Here is a 22,484-nt window from a genome sequence, read left to right as displayed (position 1 = left end):
TATATTTGAAAGGTATTAAAGCAAATAGTATTAAGCTTTCATGAAAGGATATACTCAAGTAGCAGTAATATTAACATTTTATAATTTATCTTTGAATGCTGAGAAAGGAATAAAAAAGAAATAAGGAATATAATTCCACACTATCCCAAGGGCTGAGATGGAAAGAGTGTTGGGTTCAATTGAACTTACTCTATTGGAGTATTTATTTTTGTCAATAAGTGTGTATGAGAAAAACTTTTTTTTAAAAAAATACTATTTATACTATACTTTCAATGAACTTGAAATAACGAAGTCATGGATTTTCCTTTTCCAACAAGTGATATGGGATGGCACCAAGCCCCCTCTTTTGGCCTAATTATTATATAGAGAGCCTTTTTATTTTTGATAAAGAGTTTTGCGTCTTTTTTTAGCCAAATGTATTTAATTTAATTTATATGATCAGTAATTTCCAAATCCAAATAATTTACAAAAAGGATCTCCATCATGAAGTTTTAGCTTCCACTTAATTTTCAAGATGCAGTACTCTTAGCGACCTTAGCTTATTACTCTACCATCTAATTTATTTGTTTAGTAATGATTTGACATAATTTTTAAAGAGTAATAGATAAAATAATTATTTTATTATATCATTTTTTTAAATTTAAATTCAATACTTTAAAAAATATATTAATAAATATCTATAATTAATGTTAAAGATAAATGAGAAACTAAATGGCAAATTATTCTTTCTAAACTGAATAAGTAGAAGTAATATTTATTTTTACAGTGCACAAGTAAAGTCGGAGGGAGAAAATAATTAAAACATAATAGTAGATTTTTTTTTGACAAAGAGAGAAGTTAGAATTTTTTGAAGCCCGGATTCTTGTATGTAAAATTAATGACTCGTGTAATTTAAAATTTTCAAATAATTTCTCATTTTAAGTCCTATTTTTTTTCTTTTTCAATTTCTCTTTTTGCCTTCAAGAACATGGTTGAGTGAGTGGTTCGAATGTGGGAGATTTGAAATGAAATTTAGTATTTATCTACCGTTCAGTCATGACCTCGTCACATTAAATTATCTAATATAATTTACTTCTCTTATATTATTTGTAGTTATTGCACCGTAAATAAATTACCACATAGTATTCATTTAAATGACAAAGGCTATTCGTGAGTTGTCGTACTTTGAACAAGTTACTCTACATATGGGAATTTCCTAGATTCTCCAAAAAAGAAAAACTCTTCAATTTCGAATTTCCACATCATACAACAAATTTTAGGCTACTCACGAGACTGACGAAAATTTGAGAGACAGAAGCAAAAGCGAGAGGTCGATGGTGGCTGTATCTATAAAGATTGAGAGTTGGGAGTAAGATTTTTGCTACTACAAAATACAAAAAGAATGAAAAATACCCACACATTTATGAGCCATTGGCATTGTTAAATGCAGGAGTAACAAAATCCAAAATACTGTTACTTTTTTTTTCTCTGTCACAGACATTCTTAGCCTTTGTTAACTGTTTGTCAGTTTCCTCATTTCTTTACACCTTTGCAGTCTCTCTCTCTCTCTCTTTCTTCTTTATTCACATTCTCTTTATCATTTCCCACTTTGCTTTCTCCACCATTATTGTGACATTAGCATTTTGCAAATTCTTCCCATTTCTCTTTAATGGGTAGTAGTACCAAATGGTTCTTGCTATTTTTTGTGTTGATTTTTGTGTCCAAGATTGGTTATTGCAGTGTCACTTATGATAAAAAGTCTCTCATTATCAATGGCCAAAGAAAAATTCTTTTTTCTGGTTCTATTCATTACCCCAGAAGCACCCCTGATGTATGGCATTTTTTTCTTTTTTCAAAATTTTCATTTTTTTGTTTTGTTTTTGGGGTTTAACAATGGACAAAATGCAGATGTGGGAGGGGATTATACAGAAGGCTAAAGATGGAGGATTGGATGTTATAGAAACTTATGTATTTTGGAATCTTCATGAACCTTCACCTGGCAATGTACATTACTCAATCTTGTTGTATAAATTGTTCATTGTGAATATATTTTCAGTCAATTTTTTTATTTTTTTGTTACTACATGTAGTGGTAGTAGTAGTTCTTTCTTGTTTTGAGATATTAATGTGTAATTTTTGTGGTTTTATAGTACAATTTTGAGGGACGTAATGATTTAGTTCGATTCATAAAGCTGGTTCAGAAGGCAGGGCTTTATATGCATCTTCGAATTGGGCCTTATATTTGTGGAGAGTGGAATTTTGGGTAAGTTTGATTTTTGTTAGTATTAAACTACTACTAAATGAGCTTTGATTTATGATAGTTCTTATTTTCTAATGCCAAATGCTTTGTATAATTTTTCTTCTTGTTTTTCAGTGGTTTTCCTGTATGGTTGAAGTATGTACCTGGTATCAGCTTTAGAACTGATAATGGACCTTTCAAGGTTTGTATCTCTCTCTCTCTCACACACACAAACACAGAGGCACACCCTTCAGAAGGGGATGGCATTTATGGTAATGGTTCAAGTGGAAAAGTTTACTGTTTATGTCTTCATAAATGTTGTGTTTTTGCTTTCTTTGAGCGGAGGGTCTATCGGAAACAACCTCTCTACCTTGTCAGGCAGGGGTAAGGTCTGCGGACACTCTAACCTTCCCAGACTCCACTTGTGGGACCCCACTTGTGGGACTATACTGGTTATGTTGTTGTTGGTTCAAGTGGAAAAGTCATATGCTTGAAACATCCTCATATGTAGTACAGTAGAATTTTGGTTAAAGAAAAAGTAGAACATTGTGCCTCTCTACCTTCACAATGTAGGGTAACGTACCCCGGGTGAGGCTGTGAAAACACCACCCTACCCGAACCCCACATGTGGGATTACACTGGTTATGTTTGTTGTTGCTGCTGTTGTTGTTTATCTCGGAAGCTAAATCACGGTGGACTGTTGTTTCTGTCTTGCAGAGGGAAATGCAACGATTCACCACGAAAATTGTCCAAATGATGAAGAATGAGAAGCTATTTCAGTCCCAAGGTGGTCCCATTATTCTGTCTCAGGTATGATTTTCTACCATTAACTCATGACCAAGTGATAAAAGCCACTTACTGAGGCATCTGGTGTGTACTTTAAGCAATTTAATGATTATGAGGAAACTTGTACACTGGACCATCTGTTTATTTCCTCATCCCATGTGCAGTATGGTGCTTTGCAATGATGAAGCATCGTAGGTACTTATGTTTAGAAGTGTTGATGCAGATTGAGAACGAGTATGGGTTAGAAATTAAAAAATATGGTGCTCCTGGTCATGCGTACATGACTTGGGCTGCTAAAATGGCTGTTGAAATGGGTACTGGAGTCCCGTGGGTCATGTGCAAGGAGGAGGATGCCCCTGATCCAGTGGTAAGACGTTTTTCGCACTATACCAGATAGGCTTGGCTTCGTTCATTAAATAAACTGAGCGCTGCAGTCAATTCTTTTGGCTCCTTATTTCAATTTGTTATTTGGATTGCCCATCATAATTACCAGATTGGAGAATAATCCTATAGAAAGTCCATTGAATAGGAAAGCTGATTTGTGTGCTTGGGACTGCCTAATGTTATGCTAAACTTAAATCTTCATTTTGGTGACAGATAAACACCTGCAATGGTTTTTATTGTGATTATTTTTCCCCTAACAAACCAAACAAGCCAACTATATGGACAGAGGCATGGAGCGGCTGGTAAATTCAAGATACTTTGGCATTTGCAGTGTGATTAATACTTTTCCATGTTGGGATGATTCTACTTAAGTTTCTTCATGTGTAAAGGTTTGATGAATTTGGCGGTCCAGTTCATCATCGACCAGTTGAAGATTTGGCCTTCGCAGTTGCTCGGTTCATTCAAAAAGGTGGCTCTTTGGTGAACTATTATATGGTGGGTAGATTTTTTCCAGCTTTTGGAATCTCATTACTGCGGCTCCTGTATAATGGAATTTAACTAATAACTAGTTCTCTGAAGTTTTATATTGATTGATGAAATGCCGATTGCTTAAAAGTGCATATCTATTAATTTGATGTTTGAATTTTTGGAACAAGGTTGTTTGAATATCAAAACTCTAAATCACTACGTTAGATTTAATGCAAAATTACCCTTGCTTCGGAAAGCAATCTTCTATAATTAAATTCAGTGGTTTTTATGTACTTCTCATTCTTCCAGGCATTACATATTAAATTCTTACCAAATGAATGTAAGAAAATGATATCTAGAGATATACACTTGTGATGCTACGTCTGGCCTTAACCAATGCTCCTTTTTTCCTCTTTGAACAGTATCATGGGGGAACCAACTTTGGAAGAACTGCTGGAGGGCCTTTCATCACTACCAGCTATGACTATGATGCTCCTATTGATGAATATGGTCAGAGACCGAGCTAGTACCATTTAGATGCACAACTTCACATGTAGTGCAGCTTTCTTCGTATATACTAACTTGTTCTCCGTGCTTATTTTATAGGCTTGATTAGGCAGCCAAAGTATGACCATTTGAAGGAGCTTCATAAGGCTGTCAAGCCATGTGAACCAGCACTGATTTCTGCTGACCCTACCGTTACTGCCTTAGGAAACTATGAACAGGTGCCTTGCTTATCTTTTCTATTTCCCTTGCATCTGGCCTGAAGGCGAGGATGAGTATGCAAATTAATGTTTAACTTTCTAATGACTATTGATGATCAATAACTCTTTGTTCTTTCTTGTATTACATTGACACTTTCTTTACATATCCAATTCATATATGTTGGCCTTTTAAAATTCTGAAATCTTCTCCATTTTGCAGGCACATGTATTTTCCTCCGGCTCTGGACATTGTGCTGCTTTTCTTGCAAATTACCATTTGAGTTCAACCGCAAGGGTGACATTTAGGCACAAACAATACGACCTTCCACCTTGGTCAATAAGCATTCTTCCAGACTGTAAAAATGTTGTATATAATACTGCCAGGGTATGTATATAGTATAATGGTTACTTACTCCTGTGTATATCCTCTTCTTTAATTCATTGGTGCTGAAGAGTCGCTTGAATATTTTCCCCATAGCTAACGTTTAGTTGTAATCATTCTTCGTATATCATCCACTCTATACTTTGTAAGAAAATAATACTTCATAATAAGTTGACAATTGTCTACTAAACAAACTTTTGGCCTTTTATTCCCATTAATATGATCTACAAAGATGAGAATTGAAGCTAAGATGCGTAGGAAGTACACAGTTCCCAACTTGCAGTCTATTTACTGAAAATGTTTGTGATGAAATCCTTTGCTCATCTAATCAGGTTGGAGTTAAGACATCCACTGCACAAATGCTGCCCACAAACGTACAACTGCACAGTTGGGAAACATTTAGCGAAGATGTATCCACCATTGATGCGGATTCAAAGCTCACTGTTGTTGGTCTCTTGGAGCAATTAAATGTTACCAGGGATGCGAGTGACTACCTTTGGTACACCACTAGGTACGAACAAAAACATTTTATATGCCTGCTGACAAATGTGTATATTTGTTTGACAATGTTGTTGAACCTTTCAGTGTGGAGATAAATTCAGCTGAATCATTTCTACGCCGGGGGCAATATCTGACTCTTACTGTGGAGTCAGCAGGCCATGCCTTACATGTGTATATAAATGGACGGCTTTCAGGTGCAATTGCTCTCCTTTAGTTGACTCATTGTAATATTTTCGTGTTCTGGAACATCAAATTTTGAATTCTTTCTAAGAGTTCCAGGGCCCAATTACAGGTTCAGTTTATGGAAACCGAGAAAACCGAAGAGTTGCATTTACAGGAGGTGTTAACCTGCATGCTGGAATAAACAGAATTTCGCTACTCAGTGTAGCTGTTGGATTGCCGGTTAGTCTCTTTTTACAATTCACACTCAAGAGACCAAAGGTTCTCAATAAATGACACATGAGGGGAACGACTGACAGGTTTTTATTTTGGAATAAACATTAGTAGCAACAACTGAGTTGGGGCGTGTGTGGTGGGGAGATATTTCTGCATTTGTGGATCTCATAAATCACTCCTCACTTTCTTGCTTGCCAAAATTGGGTTTTCACCTTTGTGTCTTGATGTGTTGTATTTGAAGAACAACGGAGCACGTTATGAGACATGGAGCACAGGAGTCCTTGGACCAGTCGTTCTTCATGGGCTAGACAAGGGTCAAAGGGACTTATCGTGGCAGAAATGGTCATATCAGGTGCATATCCTAATTTCTATTCATGCTTTGGCGTCTTAGAGGTCCTTACCACAACTTTTTTGCAGGTGGGGTTGAGAGGCGAGGCCATGAACTTGGCTTCAAATGCAATTTCTGCTGCTGAATGGGTGGGAAGCTCTTTGATAGCAAGGCAACGACAACCTCTTACGTGGTATAAGGTATGTATGTTTGCTTCTGCCTATATGGAGGACAGGAGAGAGGAATTTGCAAATTGAATTGCTTTACAGATGATTAGTAACAAGGAAAAATGTAATACGAAGAACCCTTGCAAAATGTACTCAATTGTACTATTTGCTGTAACTTTTGAAACATAAGAACTAATAACATTTCCTTATATTAAGAGTTGGATTATTGTTGTTCGAAGATAAGATGGATATTGTCATATAGAGCTGTAATAATGAGAAATGAGGAGGAGGAATCTTGATCTTGACCATGTATACTGAGATTCTTCATGAAACTTTCAGGTATATTTCAATGCACCAAGAGGAAGTGATCCATTAGCACTGGACATGGGTAGTATGGGAAAAGGTCAAGTATGGATCAATGGACAGAGCATCGGAAGATACTGGACCGCTTATGCCACTGGTAACTGCAGCCCTTGCACTTACGCAGCGACATACCGACAAGAAAAGTGCCAATCTGGTTGTGGCCAGCCAACTCAAAGATGGTATGCAGTTAACAGTAGTACATTTTACCCCTTCATAAATGAGAAGATTAAAAATGGTTGCTAACTCTTTTAACCTATTGGTTTCTTTTAGGTACCACGTTCCTCGATCTTGGTTGAAACCAACTGGGAACTTGCTGGTAGTCTTTGAGGAGATAGGTGGGGATGCATCAAGGATTTCTCTTGTCAAAAGGTCAATTACATATGTATAGATATGTTATTATTTAGGTACCACTAATAGAAAGAAAAGTTTGGTGTGAGCTTTATCTCATAGAACGAAAGAGTTCTATGAAAAACTCCTATTCTAGTTTTTAGGGCAATAATTAGCTTCTTTGCTTTGCAATAATCATCTTTGTTCACAATGTGGTTGCAGTGCACCTGCATGTCTTGTGTATATATTAGAAGTTACTGTTGGAAAAAAGAACTCCGATCAATTCTCATTTTCAATTGCTTTAGATTCTTATTCTTCCTCAAGGTCCCCTCAATCTAAACCATTAGATTTGTGTTACACAAACATGTCGTGTGAGTAAATTGTATCTCCTAAACAAAATAATATTACTAAGTAAATGTTAGTGCTAAATAGATTTAATACCTCAAAATCTCCCTGCATGAAGAGGAGGGAGATGCATAGATATTCCGGTGAGGTGTGAAAGGTTGGCTATAGTGTGTGTATGAAGAGAGGTCAGGGGCGGACCCATGTGTAATTTTGGGTTGCTTCGGCATCCACTAAACTCGACATAAATTAGGTATAATTATATAAGAAACATAGAATAAATGGTATAATTTATTAAAAAGCACCCAAAGAACAAACATATGGTTGGGTGCAGTGGCTTGAGTATGTGACTTTCATGTTCAGTTTTCTAGGTTCGAATCCCTACAGCTACATACTATTTTTTATAAATTTTTTTTTTTTGAGTATCCACAATCTTGAATTCCTGGGTCCGCCACTGAGAGAGGTAGCGAAGAAATAATGAGAAGAGATGATTAGACAACATATGATATGATACTAACGTAAAACAAATTATTGTCTCCTATCATATTAAAAAAAGAACAATCAAATGCTAATTTTTTGAAAAAGTTACTTATCCTCCTCTCTAAAATTCCAATTCTGGACATTTTTATGTTTTTTAATATGATATACACTTTGTTCACCTTTATAATTTTGCGTATGCCACTGTCCGTTATTAATATATTAGGCTTTTTAGATATAGTTATCACCATTTAACAATTTCAGTATATAACTGCTGGAAACAAGGAAACGAAATTATGCAAACTTTCTCTTCAATACCTTATAGAGAAATGCATATTGTTTTGTTTGTTGCTAAAGTAGATATCTCATGTTTCTTGAGAAATACTCACCAGCAGAACCAGGTCATGGGATTAAAGTAGAACCGTAAACTGAAGTGAAACTAGGAAATCAGTGCATACGCGCTTGGTTGATTGTTGATGGAACTGCAAAAGCCACACATTCACGTTGTTGAGATACACCGGCACTTGCCAAGGCCCTTCGCTGATGGTCGAGCTAGTATTTTAGCTTGTGGCGTTTGGATGTGCAATATGAAGTCATATTTCAAATCAACTTTTGGACATCCAATTTGGGATCATGATTTCAAAATCCCAAATTCACCAAAAAATATGATTTGGGATTCCAAATCATGTTCTAATTTTTGTGGGCGTTTGTCAAAACCATCCGCAAGAGAGAATGATGTCTGATCAATTCAGCAAAGTGAATTGTCTAGTTCAAGATCGCATCAGTTCCTTGATCTCTCCCAGTTACTTTGAAAGTTCTCCACCTTGGAGAACATATACCAACCAGTAACGAACAAGGTGCAAAGATTTTTATTGCACTGAAAATGTATTTCACAAAGAACTCCATCCAGGCTCCTTCGCTATCCCAGTTCCTCGCATTGAACCTCTTACTTTCAAGACTTCATCCCATTGACCCACACTAGCCCAGATATTTGACAATGAGATGTATGCACCAACTTCGCTAGGCTCCAACTCCATGATCTTTTTTGCTGCCAGCTTTCCTAGCTCAACTTCATCATGCAATTTACAAGCAGCAAGTAGTGTTCCCCAGACCAAAGCATCAGGCTTTATAGGCATATCACTAATAAACCTCTCAGCCTCAGTTAATCTACCAGAGCGACTGAGAAGATCTACCATACAGGCATAATGACGAGCACCAGGCTCAATTCCATAGTCTTTCATCATTGAATTTAGAAAGAAGTACCCTTCTTCAACCAAACCAGCATGGCTACAAGCAGAAAGAACACCAACAAAAGTCACTGAATCAGGCTTGATTCCTGAATCCCTCATTAACTCGTAAACTTGCAAAGCATCACCCCCTTTTCCATTTTGAGCATAGCTTACAATCATCGCAGTCCAGCTGACCAAATCAGGTGCCACAATTTCTTTAAATGCTTTGCAGCAATCATCAATATTTCCACATTTTGAATAAATCATAACCAGTGAACTTCCTGTCGATGCTTCCGATTGTGATCCCAGTTTTATACAATGTGCATGCACTTGGATGCCAATGCGAGATCTGTTAGAAAGAGCAATAACTCCAAGAACAGAAGAAATTGTAAAGGAACTACTATATAAATCATTTATCAGCATTTGCTTGAACAGCTGAAGTGTGTTTTCCAAATAACCCCTTTGAGCATACCCCGATATCATGGAAGAACATGAAAACATATCTTTAAGGGGTATCATATCAAAGAAACTTCTTGCTGAAAGTAGATCACCACACTTTGTATACATATTCACAATGGCACCATTGACAATGCGAAGCTCACCAACACCGTGTCGAAGAATGAAGCCATGAATTTCTTTGCCAGACTTCAATGTCTCAAGAGAACTACATGCGTTAAGGATAGCAGTTAGTGTCATTTCATCAGGGATGATTTCCTCCACAGGCATTTCTCTGAACAGTTCAACAGCTCTATCTGAAAAACCGTGTTCTACAAAACCAGAAATCATTGAGGCCCATGAGACATTATCCTTATCTTCAATCAGCTCAAATATAATATATGATTCCTCTATGCTACCACATTTTGAGTACATCGTGAACAGAGAGCTGCTCACGTTAACATTAGAGATTAGCCCCGATTTAAGAGTGTAGCTATGTATCTGTCTACCCAAGTCTAGACAGTCTACAACTCCCAAGACACTAGAACAACAGAACTTATCAGGTTTCAAGTCCTCTTGGAGTATTCTCTGAAATAGATGAATTGCCTTGTCAGAATCATTATTCTGGGCAAGAACGGATATCATGTTAGACCACAAACTTAGGTGCTGCCGATTTTCAGCCTCTGCAAAGACTAGTTCAGATAAGACAACTTCCCCTATCTTCGAGTACAAATTGATTAAAGACGTTTGCACAACTGAATCCTGATAAAATCCAGTCTTATAGATCCAAGAATGGATTTGGATTGCTTCTTTTGTCATTACAGGATTAGCACAAGCAGCAAGCACACAAGTGACAGTATAGTGATTAATCTCTACCCCTTTATTCCTCATTTCTGCAAACATTTGAAAAGCAGAAATAGGATCACCATTCTGCACGAAACCATTTAGCATGGCAGTCCAAGAAACAACATTGCTGAACGGCATTAGCATGAGTTTCCTAAATGCTTCATCCATAAACCCACATTTTGCATACAAATCAACAATAGAAGTCCCCACAAAAACATCAGTCTCCAGACCACATTTTATAGCCGCTCCATGAACCATCTTGCCAAATTGAAGTTCCAACAACGAAACACAAGCATTCAGTACACTCGGAATAGTATATTCATTAACCTTCAAGAACCCACCCCACATTCGGCTAAAAATATCCAACGCAACCCAATACTCCCTATTTTTTACCGCCCCTGATATAATCGCGTTCCAGCAAACCACATTATCACACAAATAATCATAAAACACCCTTAAAGCATCATGAAACCTACTACATTTCGAAAACAATTCTATCATCCCACATCTTACATATCCATCTGAGAAAAACCCATTTTTCATCACAAGCCCATAAACCTGCTCACCCCACAATGTAGATGTTAAAGCACCACAAGCTGAAAGAACACTACCATATGTATACAAATTCATCTCAAACCCCAACCTATGCATCTTACAAAATATCCCCCAAGAATCCTGGTACAGTAATGCCTTATTAGAATTAGAAATCATCAGGTTCCAGGAAATAGAATTTGGTTCAGGCATTTCTTCAAGCACCTTGGCTGCATTTTCCATTCTTGAATATTCACCATAAGCATATAGCACAGAATTTGCAGCATGTGTATTGCGTTCAAGATTCTGGGTCTTTATGAGATGGGCATGGAGAATATCGGGTTTTGAGTGAACAATGTTCTTCGGAAGCTGGTGAGGGGAAGTAGATGTGGTACCAATGAAGGCAATAGAGGAGATGAATTTGCGTCCAAAAGCTGAAAGTTTGTGCTCTACTGGATGATAACTGATAGAGTTCATTAGTCAACTTTGATCATGGGAAGTATGCAGACAAAGAGAGTTGCACGGGTGCCCTGTGAAGGATATAAACTTAATTAATGACAAGTGTAATTTACGGATGTGCACTACCCTCTCCGTTTTATATTAATTGATCTATGAACTTGCCACATTCATTAAAAAAAAATATTAATTAGAGGGTTTATTTTATCAAATTAACCTTATTAATTATACTTTAAAAATATAAATTTGAATAAATACACTTTGTTTAATCATTAAGAATAGTATTGGAATAACATAATAAAATTCTCTTGATTTCGTCAAGGAACAATTAAATTAAAACAAATATTTGTTTAAAAAGGATCAACTAAAATGAAACTGGGAAGTAATACAAAAAAAAAAAAAAATATTATAATGAGTGAAATTATTTTCATTAGAGTGGGAGTAGTAACTGAGAAAAATGAGTTGGAGAATGTTGTCAAGTACTCAATCAATTTAAAGCCATAAGAGTTTCACAATATTATTTAGTTAAAATAAGGAAAGTCATTTAAATGGTTGAAGATAGTTGTTCAACAATTACTTTAATTATCCAATTACTTTAGTTATCTCACCGATAATAATTTTGATAATTATTGAAAAAAACTCTATAATTATTGAAACATCTTTTATAGTTATTGGAGTGAAAACATTAAAAAATATATATATATTTTTATCTAATTTTTAAAATTTGAAAGACACCCCTCCCCCAATAAAATTATTTGTTACTTTTAATTGTATATCCCGTATCACTGAGAAGTATAGGATGAAAAAAGTGATACTATAATTGTTTGGTCACTGGAGGAGGTGTGAATACACTCGTTGAGCCAAGTTGAAGTAGAAAGGTGACTCGATGTGAGGCATGACATATTAATGAGGATATTACCCTAAGATTTGGAAGTTGAATTAGTAGAGGATAAATAGACAAGCTTTGTAGCACCTTTAGGTGGGAGAGGTAGGAGCTTCAAGCTTCTTTTATTTTACTTGTAATATGAGATCAAATTTATCTAATTATGTTTTGTAAGTATTTTGACTAGTATCTTACCATTTGGTGTGCTATTTTTGTTTTCCTTTTTTAGTCTATCTTGATTTCCTGTTGTTAGTTGCTTTGTATTTTTATTAGAACTAGTTTAGCGTATTGCGTGTGTACTTCATTTTAATGAATTCAAAGATTATACTAAATAGAATATTTATTTAAATAATAAAGATGAATATGATAATTAAATTTAATATCTTTTAAGAATGTAAAGATTGAATAATTTATTTGTTAAATCTAATTTTTACCAAAAATATTTTTAATCGTCCGACACTCATCTGCCACCTGTAAACAATAACAAAATAATACGATAATAAAGATATCAAAATAATACAATTAAATCAAATATTTACATTAGAAAAATTCCTCAAAGCCGACCAACATTTATCTATCACCTGTAAACTACAACAAAATAATACGATAAAAGTGATATCAAAACAATACAATTAAATTTAAATTTTACACACAAAAATTTCTCAACGCCGATCGAGATTCATCTACGAACGGTAAATTACCACAAAATAACAAACTAATAGAGATAACGTTACACTAAATAGGATATTTGTTTAAATAATAACGATGGACACAATAATTAAATTCAACATCTTTTGGAGAATTTATTTAATTAAACCTAACCTTTACCAAAAATATTGTCAAAGCCGATCAACATTCATCTATTACCTGTAAACTGCAACAAAACAATACGATGATAGAGACATCAAAATAATATAATTAAATCTAACATTTACACAAAAATTTCCTCAAAGTCGTCTAACACTCATCTATCATCTGTAAATTATAACAAAATAATATGATAATAGAGATATCAAAATAATACAACTAAAATTAACTTTTACACAAAAAAAATCTCAAAACTGAGATTTAAGTACAATACAATTAAATCTAATCTTTATCTGAAAAAATCTTCAAAGCCGACCGACATTCAGCTACCACTTGTAAATTCATCTACAACCTGTAAACTACTACCAAATAATACAATAGTGATCACACCTGTAAACTACAACAAAATAATACAATAGTGATCACGAAACTTCAGTTTTGATGAAAATAATTCTTGCCCGAGCAAAATTTTGACCCTAAAGAATGACTTGAATGAAAACAAATAAGATTTATATATACACACACGTTGAATTTTATTATGTTGTAAAAAATAATGAAGAAGTTTAGGGTTAGAAAATTAAGCATCCTCCAATCTAGACATTCAACCGAATCGAGTTAGATGAGCATCAAACATATTTTTTCAATAACTAAATCGTTTTTTTCTCTAGTTTACCATGCATTTCAATATTTATAGAAGCATTTCCTCAATAAAGTCTTATTTTATGAGTATTTTTCTATATTATTTTAAAAGTATTTTTCTAATTGATCAGTAAAAAAATATATTAAATTTGATAATTTAACAGAAACAAAACACGATATTTTGGTACCCTTTTTTTCATTAATGGGGTAAGAGAGAAATTGGTTAGGGGGTTTACGTATAATGAAGTGATTATGGTGGTGTAGGTTAAAAGATTTATGGTATTTATGTGAAAGCATTGAAAAGTTGAAAAAAAAAAGAAGAGAAGACAATCTTTTTAAAATTAAAAGTTTTCATATATTTTAGGAGTCTAGTTAATATAATAAATATAATTAAATAATAAATTAAAGAAAATAATAAAAAGAAAGTTTTGTCTAAAGAAGTTCTAATGAAGGGTAAAAAGTTCAAATCACTTTTCTGGAATTCACACTTTTAATATATTACTATACTATAACTATTATTATATTATAAAATATATTATAAATTATAAATTATAGATATAAATTACAAATTATAGATATAGATATAGATTGTAGATAAATTATAAATATAGATTGTTGATATAGATATCATCATATTACAATTACTTACATATGCATTTCATTTTCCTTCCTTTTGAGTACTAAATACAAATTATGCTATTCATAACTTTCAATGAATTATTTATGAGATTATACATGTTCCTTCTTTCTCCTTTTATATTCCCCATTTCATTTTAGTTGTCCTAATTTAACTTGACATATTAATTAAAAATAATAATTAACAACATAATTAATTTATTATAGTATTTTAATTAAATAATATTTAAATTTTAATTTTAAAAAAAATAATTAATACAAAAAATAAAATACCAAAAAAAAATTCATCTTTCTTGATTTATGAAAAATAATAGTAAGTAAAATAAAAAATAAAATTAAAAAATTTAAAACAAGTAAAATAAAACGGAGACTTTAACCATTTAAATAAAAACCACAAAATCATGCCTGTGGAGTAATTTTTGTGAAAATCAGCGTTTCTCCTGAGACTTGATAAAAAAATCTAAAAAGAAAGAAAAGCCCCGGTGACACACGTTAGCTTGGCTCGTTTCGTCTACCTCTCTCTATCCCCTATTTCTCTGTCTACACAGTTTTCATTTTCAGGCGCATGACTAATTTCTAGTGTTGTTACACACTCCTTCAGTCCATGGCTAAAACTCGTACCAATCGTCGAACCCTAGATTCCTATACCGTTAAATCCATCAGCAAAACCATTCGAGGTAAGTTACTTCTCTCAATTTTCCACTTTTTAGGCCGGAAAAATGAACTAACTGGAAGAAAACGTTATTCAGCCGGCGACTGCGTGTTGATGCGACCGTCGGAGTCATCAAAGCCGTCGTACGTTGCAAAAGTTGAGAAAATTGAGTCCGATAGCCGAGGTGGCAACGTGAAGGTTCATGTCCGGTGGTACTACCGTCCGGAGGAGTCGCTCGGCGGCAGACGTCAATTTCACGGCTCAAAGGAATTGTTTATGTCCGATCACCGTGATATACAAAGTGCCGATACTATTGAAGGAAAGTGTATGGTCCACACGTTCAAGAGCTATACCAAACTCGATGCTGTTGGTAACGATGATTTCTTTTGCCGATTCGAGTACAATTCTGCTACTGGATCGTTTATTCCCGACAGAGTTGCCGTGTATGTACAAAGTTTGATGAAAATTATGGCCTTTCCCTTTACCATCTCTGCTTACAAAGTTTAACAATATTTTGCTTTGCGAAAGTCCATTTGACTAGTTTACACAGATAAAATTAGATTAGATTACTTCGATATTTTAAAATTATCATTTAGATATTTAAAAATTAGACGGAAAGTACTAAAAGTTGCTATTTTTTACATATCAATATGATGAAAATGTTTGTCAAAGTCCATATTGCTAGACTCTCAAAAAGGAAATTGTGAAAAGTAGTGTGGAATGGAGAGGGAGTTGAACATTAAAAAAGTGCTAACTTGATATCAGATTCTTGCGTCATCATTAATTAATGATTTAGTAATAGCTTGTTGAGGAGAGTAGTTTATTTTTCTGAACAAAGTTTTCAGTTTAAAGACGTTCATATACTTCCGTGCTTCAGAATCTGACAATATGTAGCTACAATACTAACTGCATGATGTTTATAAGGAAACAACATTTTTTTGGAAGTTCTGCCATTTTGGTTGAATAGGTTATTAACCTTGGTTTATTATAAAGTATTCTTTTTCGTCCTAATTCGGCAGGTACTGTAAATGTGAAATGCCATACAATCCTGATGATCTCATGGTTCAGTGTGAGAGCTGCAGTGACTGGTAAGTCTGATTCTTCACATTTTTCTCAAGGCAGGTAATATATTATGATCTGGTTTCTTGTTTAGTTCTCAGTTACACTACGTTTAAAATCTTCTCAAGCTTTGAAATTTCTGGTAAGAGGCAAATAGTTTGGTAATAATAGGTGGTAAATAGTGTAGGTTATGCATTACTTTCCAATCTCAAATCTATTCCTGTGTTTTATTGCATGCTCTATGTGTATTATTTTCCTTTTTTGTTAAGTCAAGATAATGTGGAAGAGCCAATTTCAAAAGAAAAGTTGGCCTCTAATTGCATCAGGATATGCGACTCAAGCTGTTCATGAGTACCTGGAGTTACTCAGACATTTCCTGACAGAGAATCATGATTCCCTTTAACATGTTGTATGCCTTCTGTTCGAATGTTGGGAGCAAGTTTACCCACATAGCAGAGTTACTCAAGACAGTTTTAGGTGCACAATGCATGCATTTAGTGTTCTACTTTGGAACGCCTACTTCTCTTTGCTTTCCTATTTGTTGTAAAAAAAAAAAGCTTCCGTTGAGGTGATAGTGTAAGTGTCTTATTAGACTGATTTAAAAAGGTAGTAGGTTCCCTATTAAATGGCCATTAGATCTCTATACTGTCATTAGCTTTTCTGGTAATCTTTCATTATGTATGCTAATGTGTTATGCATATCTATATGGCTGGTCAGATTTGGAATATTTTGTTCAGGAAATCGAATAATGGAAAGAATTTACCTAACATAGAGTTTACACCAACCAAATAAATGTATAACATGTTCAATTTATCACTAACCACAGTTATTAACACATTCTCACCTCGGTTATTACATAATCATTTAAATTAAAGGGTTTGTTGTGAAATTGGACGTTGGTTAGTTTTTGCATCTAACAGTTAATATCCCAAGTGGGATAGACAAAGTTTAGTATGACAAACTCTCCCATATATGTTAAGTCTAGCTAAAAGCTAGTATTCTATAACCTATTTTTGTTTTTAATTATTGATGTTTAGGTAGAAAACTAAGATAGGATCATTCTGAGGTACAGGAACTTGTAATCAGAACTTTAAGATAATTTAGGCAATGATTTCAAGTAGTGATTTTTCTAATTTGTCTCTCCCTTACTGACAAGGTTATTAGTACATGGGCGAGTGGAAGATAGCAAATAGCCGGGGGATTATGGTTGGATATGAGCAAATTGATTTGGAAACTACCCTTATTAAATAAAATTTAATATAATTGTGAGAAATATAAAAGAAGAATATTATTGAATTGTTGTAACTACATTATTACATTGAGGCCCTATTTATAGACAATACATTTCAATCTTTTTCCTAATAGGACACTACATTACAATCCTTTTCCAAGTAGGATTTTATATGCTATTCCTATTCCACTCATATTCTAACACTCCCTCTCAAGCTGGTGCATAGAAGACATATGTTCCAAGCTTGTTATGGATGCAACTAATATGAGAATCGGTGAGGGACTTGGTGAAGATATCTGCAAGAAAACTGATAAGGACTGCTTTGGACGTCTGGGAGACCTCAATTGAAACGGAACAAACTAAAAAAAAAATGATCCAAAAAGTAGCAAATATTGCCGTAAAGTCGATGTGTCGCTGGAAATTTGCCGAAAACTGGTATAAAATATACGGGTCATCTCGAAATGAAGAGACGAGTAGATCTTGAACACGAAAGTCACTGGAAACTTAGCCGAAACATGCTCACACGCCGGATTATTAGATTTGATGGCTGAAAAGTGACTACAATCTGAGGAAAAAAAAAAGTATACGGGTAGGGTCAGAATGATACACGACCCACTGAAAAAGAGAAATATGTGTAGGGTCGGAATGATTGCACGACCCTATTGAGAAATAGTTATATGAGTAGGGTCGGAATGACGGTACGATCTTACTGGAAAAGAGAAATTATATGGGCAGCGTCGGAATGTAGGCACAACCCTACTGAAAAAGATTTGAGGAGTCACCGGAAAGACGTACGGAACTATGTAAATTGAATCTGAGGAGTCACCAGTAAGATGCATGGTGCTATGCAACTCAGATATGAGATAGTAGTCCGGAAAGATGCACAGTGCTACGCAAATCAGATATGAGAAAATAGTCATCGAAAAGAAGTACGGTGCTAAGAAAAATAGATATGAATAGTCACCGGATAGATGCATGGTGCTACGCAAAGATATGAGAAAATAGTCACTAGAAAGATACATAGTGAGTCAGTGACCCAACTTTTGCTAACATAATCATTGGCCAGACGGGCGGCATATATGGATTATAGCCGCCCGCCGGCAGTGGAAACTCTCTGATTCTTTACCAAGATCGTGGAAGCTCTGATACCATGAGAGAAATATAAAAGAAGAATATTATTGAATTGTTGTAACTATATTGTTACATTGAGGCCCTATTTATAGACAATAATTCCAATCCTTGTCCTAATAGGACACTACATTACTATCCTTTTCCAAGTAGGATTTTATATGCTATTCCTATTCCTACTCATATTCTAACAATAATAAAACAATGAAAAAATAACATCAATTTTTTTATAATTTGAATCTAAGTTGCTCGGACTCGGGTGTGGGTGTCCGATACGGGTACGTATCTAGAGGGCGGATCCTTCGCAGTCTCAATTTAAAGATTTGGGGATATGGATCTAGGGATGGATACGGGTGTGTGGATTCGGCGAAAAATAATTTAAATATCTAAAAATAGAGTTATAAAACATAAATTATGAGATATTATGTTGAAAACATGCTGAAAACTTGAGGAGAAAATATTGTTCAAGAAGAAAATCCCGAAAGGAGATAAAAGGAAAAGCAATAAAACAGAAATTTCTATATACAAGATATTCTATTTTCTTTAATTTCACCTTAGCTTTTTGTTTTGATTACAAAATTTCTTAAATCTGTTAGGACTTACCCAACCAATTTTGGTTAAAGTACCCAAAATTAGTTGACCAGATCGGGTACGGATCCCACACCCACACCCACACCCACACCCATGTCGTGTCGACATGGGTGCGGCACCGAAAGTGAAGAATCCGAGTAACTTAGATGTGAATAGCTTAATGAATTTGAATTCTTGAAGTTGTTAAAGTGTTGGAGATTATAATGGTGTCAAACTTTTTGGATCTCAAAATGGAGAGCATCAAACAATCATTGCGTTTAAAAAAAGTTTCATGTAATTGAAAAAAGGGGGGAGTAAAGTTAATTTTTTATCATCCAATTTCTGATAGGTAAGGTCTATGTAGTGTAGAGCTTCTGGAATGGAATTTCATACTCTGAGATGAGAAAATTCATGATATCAATCATATTTACATGCTCTTAGTCCAGTGCAAGTTTGCGCTCAGTATTTTTGTTGACGAAGGATTGATATTGGTGATATTGTGGGTTAAAAAAAAAAAAAGGCAGCCTGGTGCACTAAAGCTCACGCTATGCGCAGGGTCCGGGGAAGGGCCTCACCACAAGGGTGTATTGTACGCAGCCTTATCTTGCATTTCTGCCCGAGGCTGTTTCCAAGGTTTGAACCCATGACCTCTTGATCACATGGCAGCAACTTAGACTGATCATTTTAATTCTTCAAATAAACGGTCATACTCATGCCTTATGGCTATGTTATCGCACTTGGTTCATCGCAGGACATAAAATTTTCATTTTTAGATATATCAAAAGGTTGGAAGTATCAACTTATCAGGCCCCAAAACCAAGGTCAAAAAGCATTTTAATCCATCGTGAGAGCTGATATATGGAAATCAATACACTTATTTATATGAAAAGTAACTGGCTCATCATAAATCATTTATTTTGGAGGGTCTTGTTAATGCTGATCAATTTGTTCCATTATGGTTTGAACATCAACGTTCATGTTATGTTGGAGATTTGTCAGTTCTGTTTTTTCTCTGCTTGCATTGAACTTTTATCTCTGCATCTATCTGCAAATGTGGTTGGGCAAAAGAATGAAAGGAAAAGAGTAACCATCAGGAATCTCTGCTAGAAAACCAGAGTCTTGAATGCAAGGATTGAAAGACATCATTATTTTAGCTATCTTTGGTTGTCAAACCTTTAAAAATGTTAGGTATGTACTTTCCTGCATTGAAACTCTTGTTTTGGAAGGATGCCAAGGTGTGGGAGAAGCCGTAGAGCTGAATACAGCAAATTCTTGGTCACCTTTCCTAACTGAATTCAAGTAATATGATTTTTTGTTTTAGCTAGTTTGAGGTCTGAACAAGTCTTCAGTTAAGCTTTGTGCTGGCATATTTGCATGATTTAAAGTCATTCCTATGTGAAGATTCTTAAGCAACAAAGCATTTTTTGAAACTTGTAACATCACTTGTGTCTACTTTTAACATCTGGATGACTGCAACTAAATGTGTTTTATTTTCATCCAGGTTCCACCCTGCTTGTATAGACATGACGCCTGAGGAAGCCAGGAGACTTGACCACTTCTTTTGCCAAAATTGTTCATCTGAAGATCAGAAGAAATTGCTAAATCCTCATGCTACTTCAAGACATTCTGATATAAAGGTGAGCCCATTGCTAGATTAACGCAAACATCCTTGTTACCTTTCTGATCTATCTTTCCATGATCTACATTGATATAATTTTCTTATTTTCTATTTACCTTGGCTTCCATTCACTGATGTCGCTTGTTGTATTCATTCCAAACATGCTGGTAGGGAAAACAATGGCGAAAAAGATGAGTTGATTTTAGATGATACATGCTCAGTAAAGCTGCTGCGTTATCACACTTTGTCACATAGGACAGTGGTAGCAGCTTGGGTGTGTAAAACTGTCATCTTTCCGACATACTAGTAATTCCAAAGAAAAATAAATAGCAAATGTCATTAGACCGGGTGGGGGTTGGAAAGAGATACCGTGTATTTCAAAGCTCCTTTTGGAATAGCAAACATGACGGAAAAGGTAATTGATAGGAGAAGAATGTTGGAATTGAAGATAAACAGGTGAAGTGCTTGAGGAAAAACTTATCTGAGATTTATACATATTTTTTCTGAAATTTATCTTCTCAAACCACCCTGGCAACTCATGATGGTAAGGCACTCTCTATTTTGATGATCAAAAATTATGTCTCAGTAATAGAACTGCTTTATTAAGGGAAGCAAGTACTACTCAGTCTATCTAAGCATCTTTTTCATTTTATCCTCCTTCATGTCCTTAATTAACCTTGACATCCCCTAAACAAGTGTACAATGTAATATATGCACATCATTACAGTTATTAAGTAATTTCTTTGGTGAAAAAATGGGCTAGATTTCGATACATATATCTGGTGGGAATATACTGGGTTTGTTGTTGTTGTATATCCGGTGAAACAAAATCTGGGAAAAAGAGGGTTCTCCAATGGATCATCAATGCTGAATATGGTCTTGGGGCATTTCATATACATTCCGAGACTATTTCATGTACAGTCAGAGTAGTTTGCGCTTGGGCAATGACACAGCTAACCTAACTGAGCTGCGTCTATTGCTGGCTGAAAATTAATACATTGGGTAAGGTTGCCATCAGACTCTATGGAAAATGTTGAACAGTGATAGTACAGCAGTCAAGTTTGGAGATTGTGGGGACACAAGGATCCACCTTAGTTTTGAAACGATGTTTTCAATAAACAGAACAGAAATAGATGTGCGTTATTTTGTGATAAAAAAGACTCTGTATGACTAAGCTCTTAGCTGGAACTCAATAGATTTTGTTTTTGGCTGACTGATTTTTTTTTGTGGGAGTGAACATTTGGTTTTTCAGTGTAAGAACCATAACCTGACAAAATCAGCTCTTAGCTGGAGTTCTATTAGATTTTATTCACTAATATTTTGTTATTGTCCTATAGATATGCTACTGAAGCCGCAAGTTTTAAAATTTGACGCGAGTATTTCAGGTTGAGTCCAAACGCCGAAGGAGGTGATACTTCTGCCTTTGCTGAAGGAACTGTAACATTTATCTTATTTGGCCAGCGTGATGCAAGCAAACACTGAGGCAACTATAACTGCATCAGAAGCAACTATCATGTGGACTAATGTAAAGGGAAACTGACTGAAACTTTTTATTACCTACTGGTTTGATAGGCATGCGTGCACCTTGTATCTCGTTAAGTAGGTCGAGGAAGTGTTTGGTTGTGTGTAATTATTTACTGTAGGTTTCCTTTTATGTTCTTCCACGCTGCTACTTATTAGGGTGATGGGGTGTGTTGTGTTTATATTTAAGTTAAAAGTAGCTTAGTGTGTTTTCTGTAAATACGTGCTGGCGCTTGCTTGGCGTTTGCTGAAGCAATAGCCTTCTGCTAACATTTTCCTACGGAAACTGCTTACTATGGTATACTAATTGCTTTTTTTTTGCCTTATGTTTGGACTCAGCGTCAGTTTTCCCAATATACACAAACATGTAAGACGCAAGTGGTAACTGTACCTGGAATATT

At 34.9% G+C, this 22,484-nt stretch overlaps 3 protein-coding genes across 4 annotated transcripts; 2 read left to right on the top strand and 1 right to left on the bottom strand.

The window, feature by feature from the left end:
• Positions 1 to 1,215: 1,215 nt before the first annotated feature.
• Positions 1,216 to 7,319, top strand: LOC107840443 (beta-galactosidase 3). Its single transcript, XM_047395162.1, has 18 exons — positions 1,216 to 1,810; positions 1,888 to 1,983; positions 2,129 to 2,241; positions 2,353 to 2,419; positions 2,935 to 3,027; positions 3,227 to 3,370; positions 3,601 to 3,689; positions 3,777 to 3,882; positions 4,278 to 4,365; positions 4,462 to 4,580; positions 4,780 to 4,944; positions 5,274 to 5,452; positions 5,527 to 5,636; positions 5,735 to 5,844; positions 6,080 to 6,190; positions 6,256 to 6,366; positions 6,673 to 6,875; positions 6,967 to 7,319. The coding sequence occupies exons 1-18, from the start codon at positions 1,649 to 1,651 to the stop codon at positions 7,082 to 7,084; spliced, it is 2,184 nt and encodes a 727-aa protein (XP_047251118.1). The 5' UTR covers positions 1,216 to 1,648; the 3' UTR covers positions 7,085 to 7,319.
• Positions 7,320 to 8,136: 817 nt separating this feature from the next.
• On the bottom strand, positions 8,137 to 11,540 carry LOC107840444 (pentatricopeptide repeat-containing protein At1g74600, chloroplastic). The gene has a single exon (XM_016684305.2). It carries the CDS (start codon positions 11,358 to 11,360, stop codon positions 8,733 to 8,735), a length of 2,628 nt encoding a protein of 875 aa, XP_016539791.1. The 5' UTR covers positions 11,361 to 11,540; the 3' UTR covers positions 8,137 to 8,732.
• A 3,174-nt stretch (positions 11,541 to 14,714) lies between these two features.
• LOC107840447 (chromatin remodeling protein EBS) lies at positions 14,715 to 22,409 on the top strand. 2 transcript variants are annotated; one of them, XM_016684307.2, is made up of 5 exons: positions 14,715 to 14,981; positions 15,054 to 15,399; positions 15,976 to 16,044; positions 20,446 to 20,581; positions 21,948 to 22,409. In XM_016684307.2, exons 1-5 carry the CDS (start codon positions 14,909 to 14,911, stop codon positions 21,972 to 21,974), a joined length of 651 nt encoding a protein of 216 aa, XP_016539793.1. In that variant the 5' UTR covers positions 14,715 to 14,908; the 3' UTR covers positions 21,975 to 22,409. The 2 variants fall into 2 exon arrangements, with proteins under 2 accessions (XP_016539793.1, XP_016539794.1); XM_016684308.2 differs by having other exon boundaries at positions 14,717 to 14,981; positions 21,900 to 22,409.
• The last annotated feature ends 75 nt before the right edge of the window (positions 22,410 to 22,484 follow it).

The sequence above is a fragment of the Capsicum annuum genome, chromosome 8 (genome assembly GCF_002878395.1).
Source record: "Capsicum annuum cultivar UCD-10X-F1 chromosome 8, UCD10Xv1.1, whole genome shotgun sequence".
Classification (NCBI taxonomy): domain Eukaryota; kingdom Viridiplantae; phylum Streptophyta; class Magnoliopsida; order Solanales; family Solanaceae; genus Capsicum; species Capsicum annuum.
This window is presented reverse-complemented; position numbering and strand designations above follow the sequence as displayed.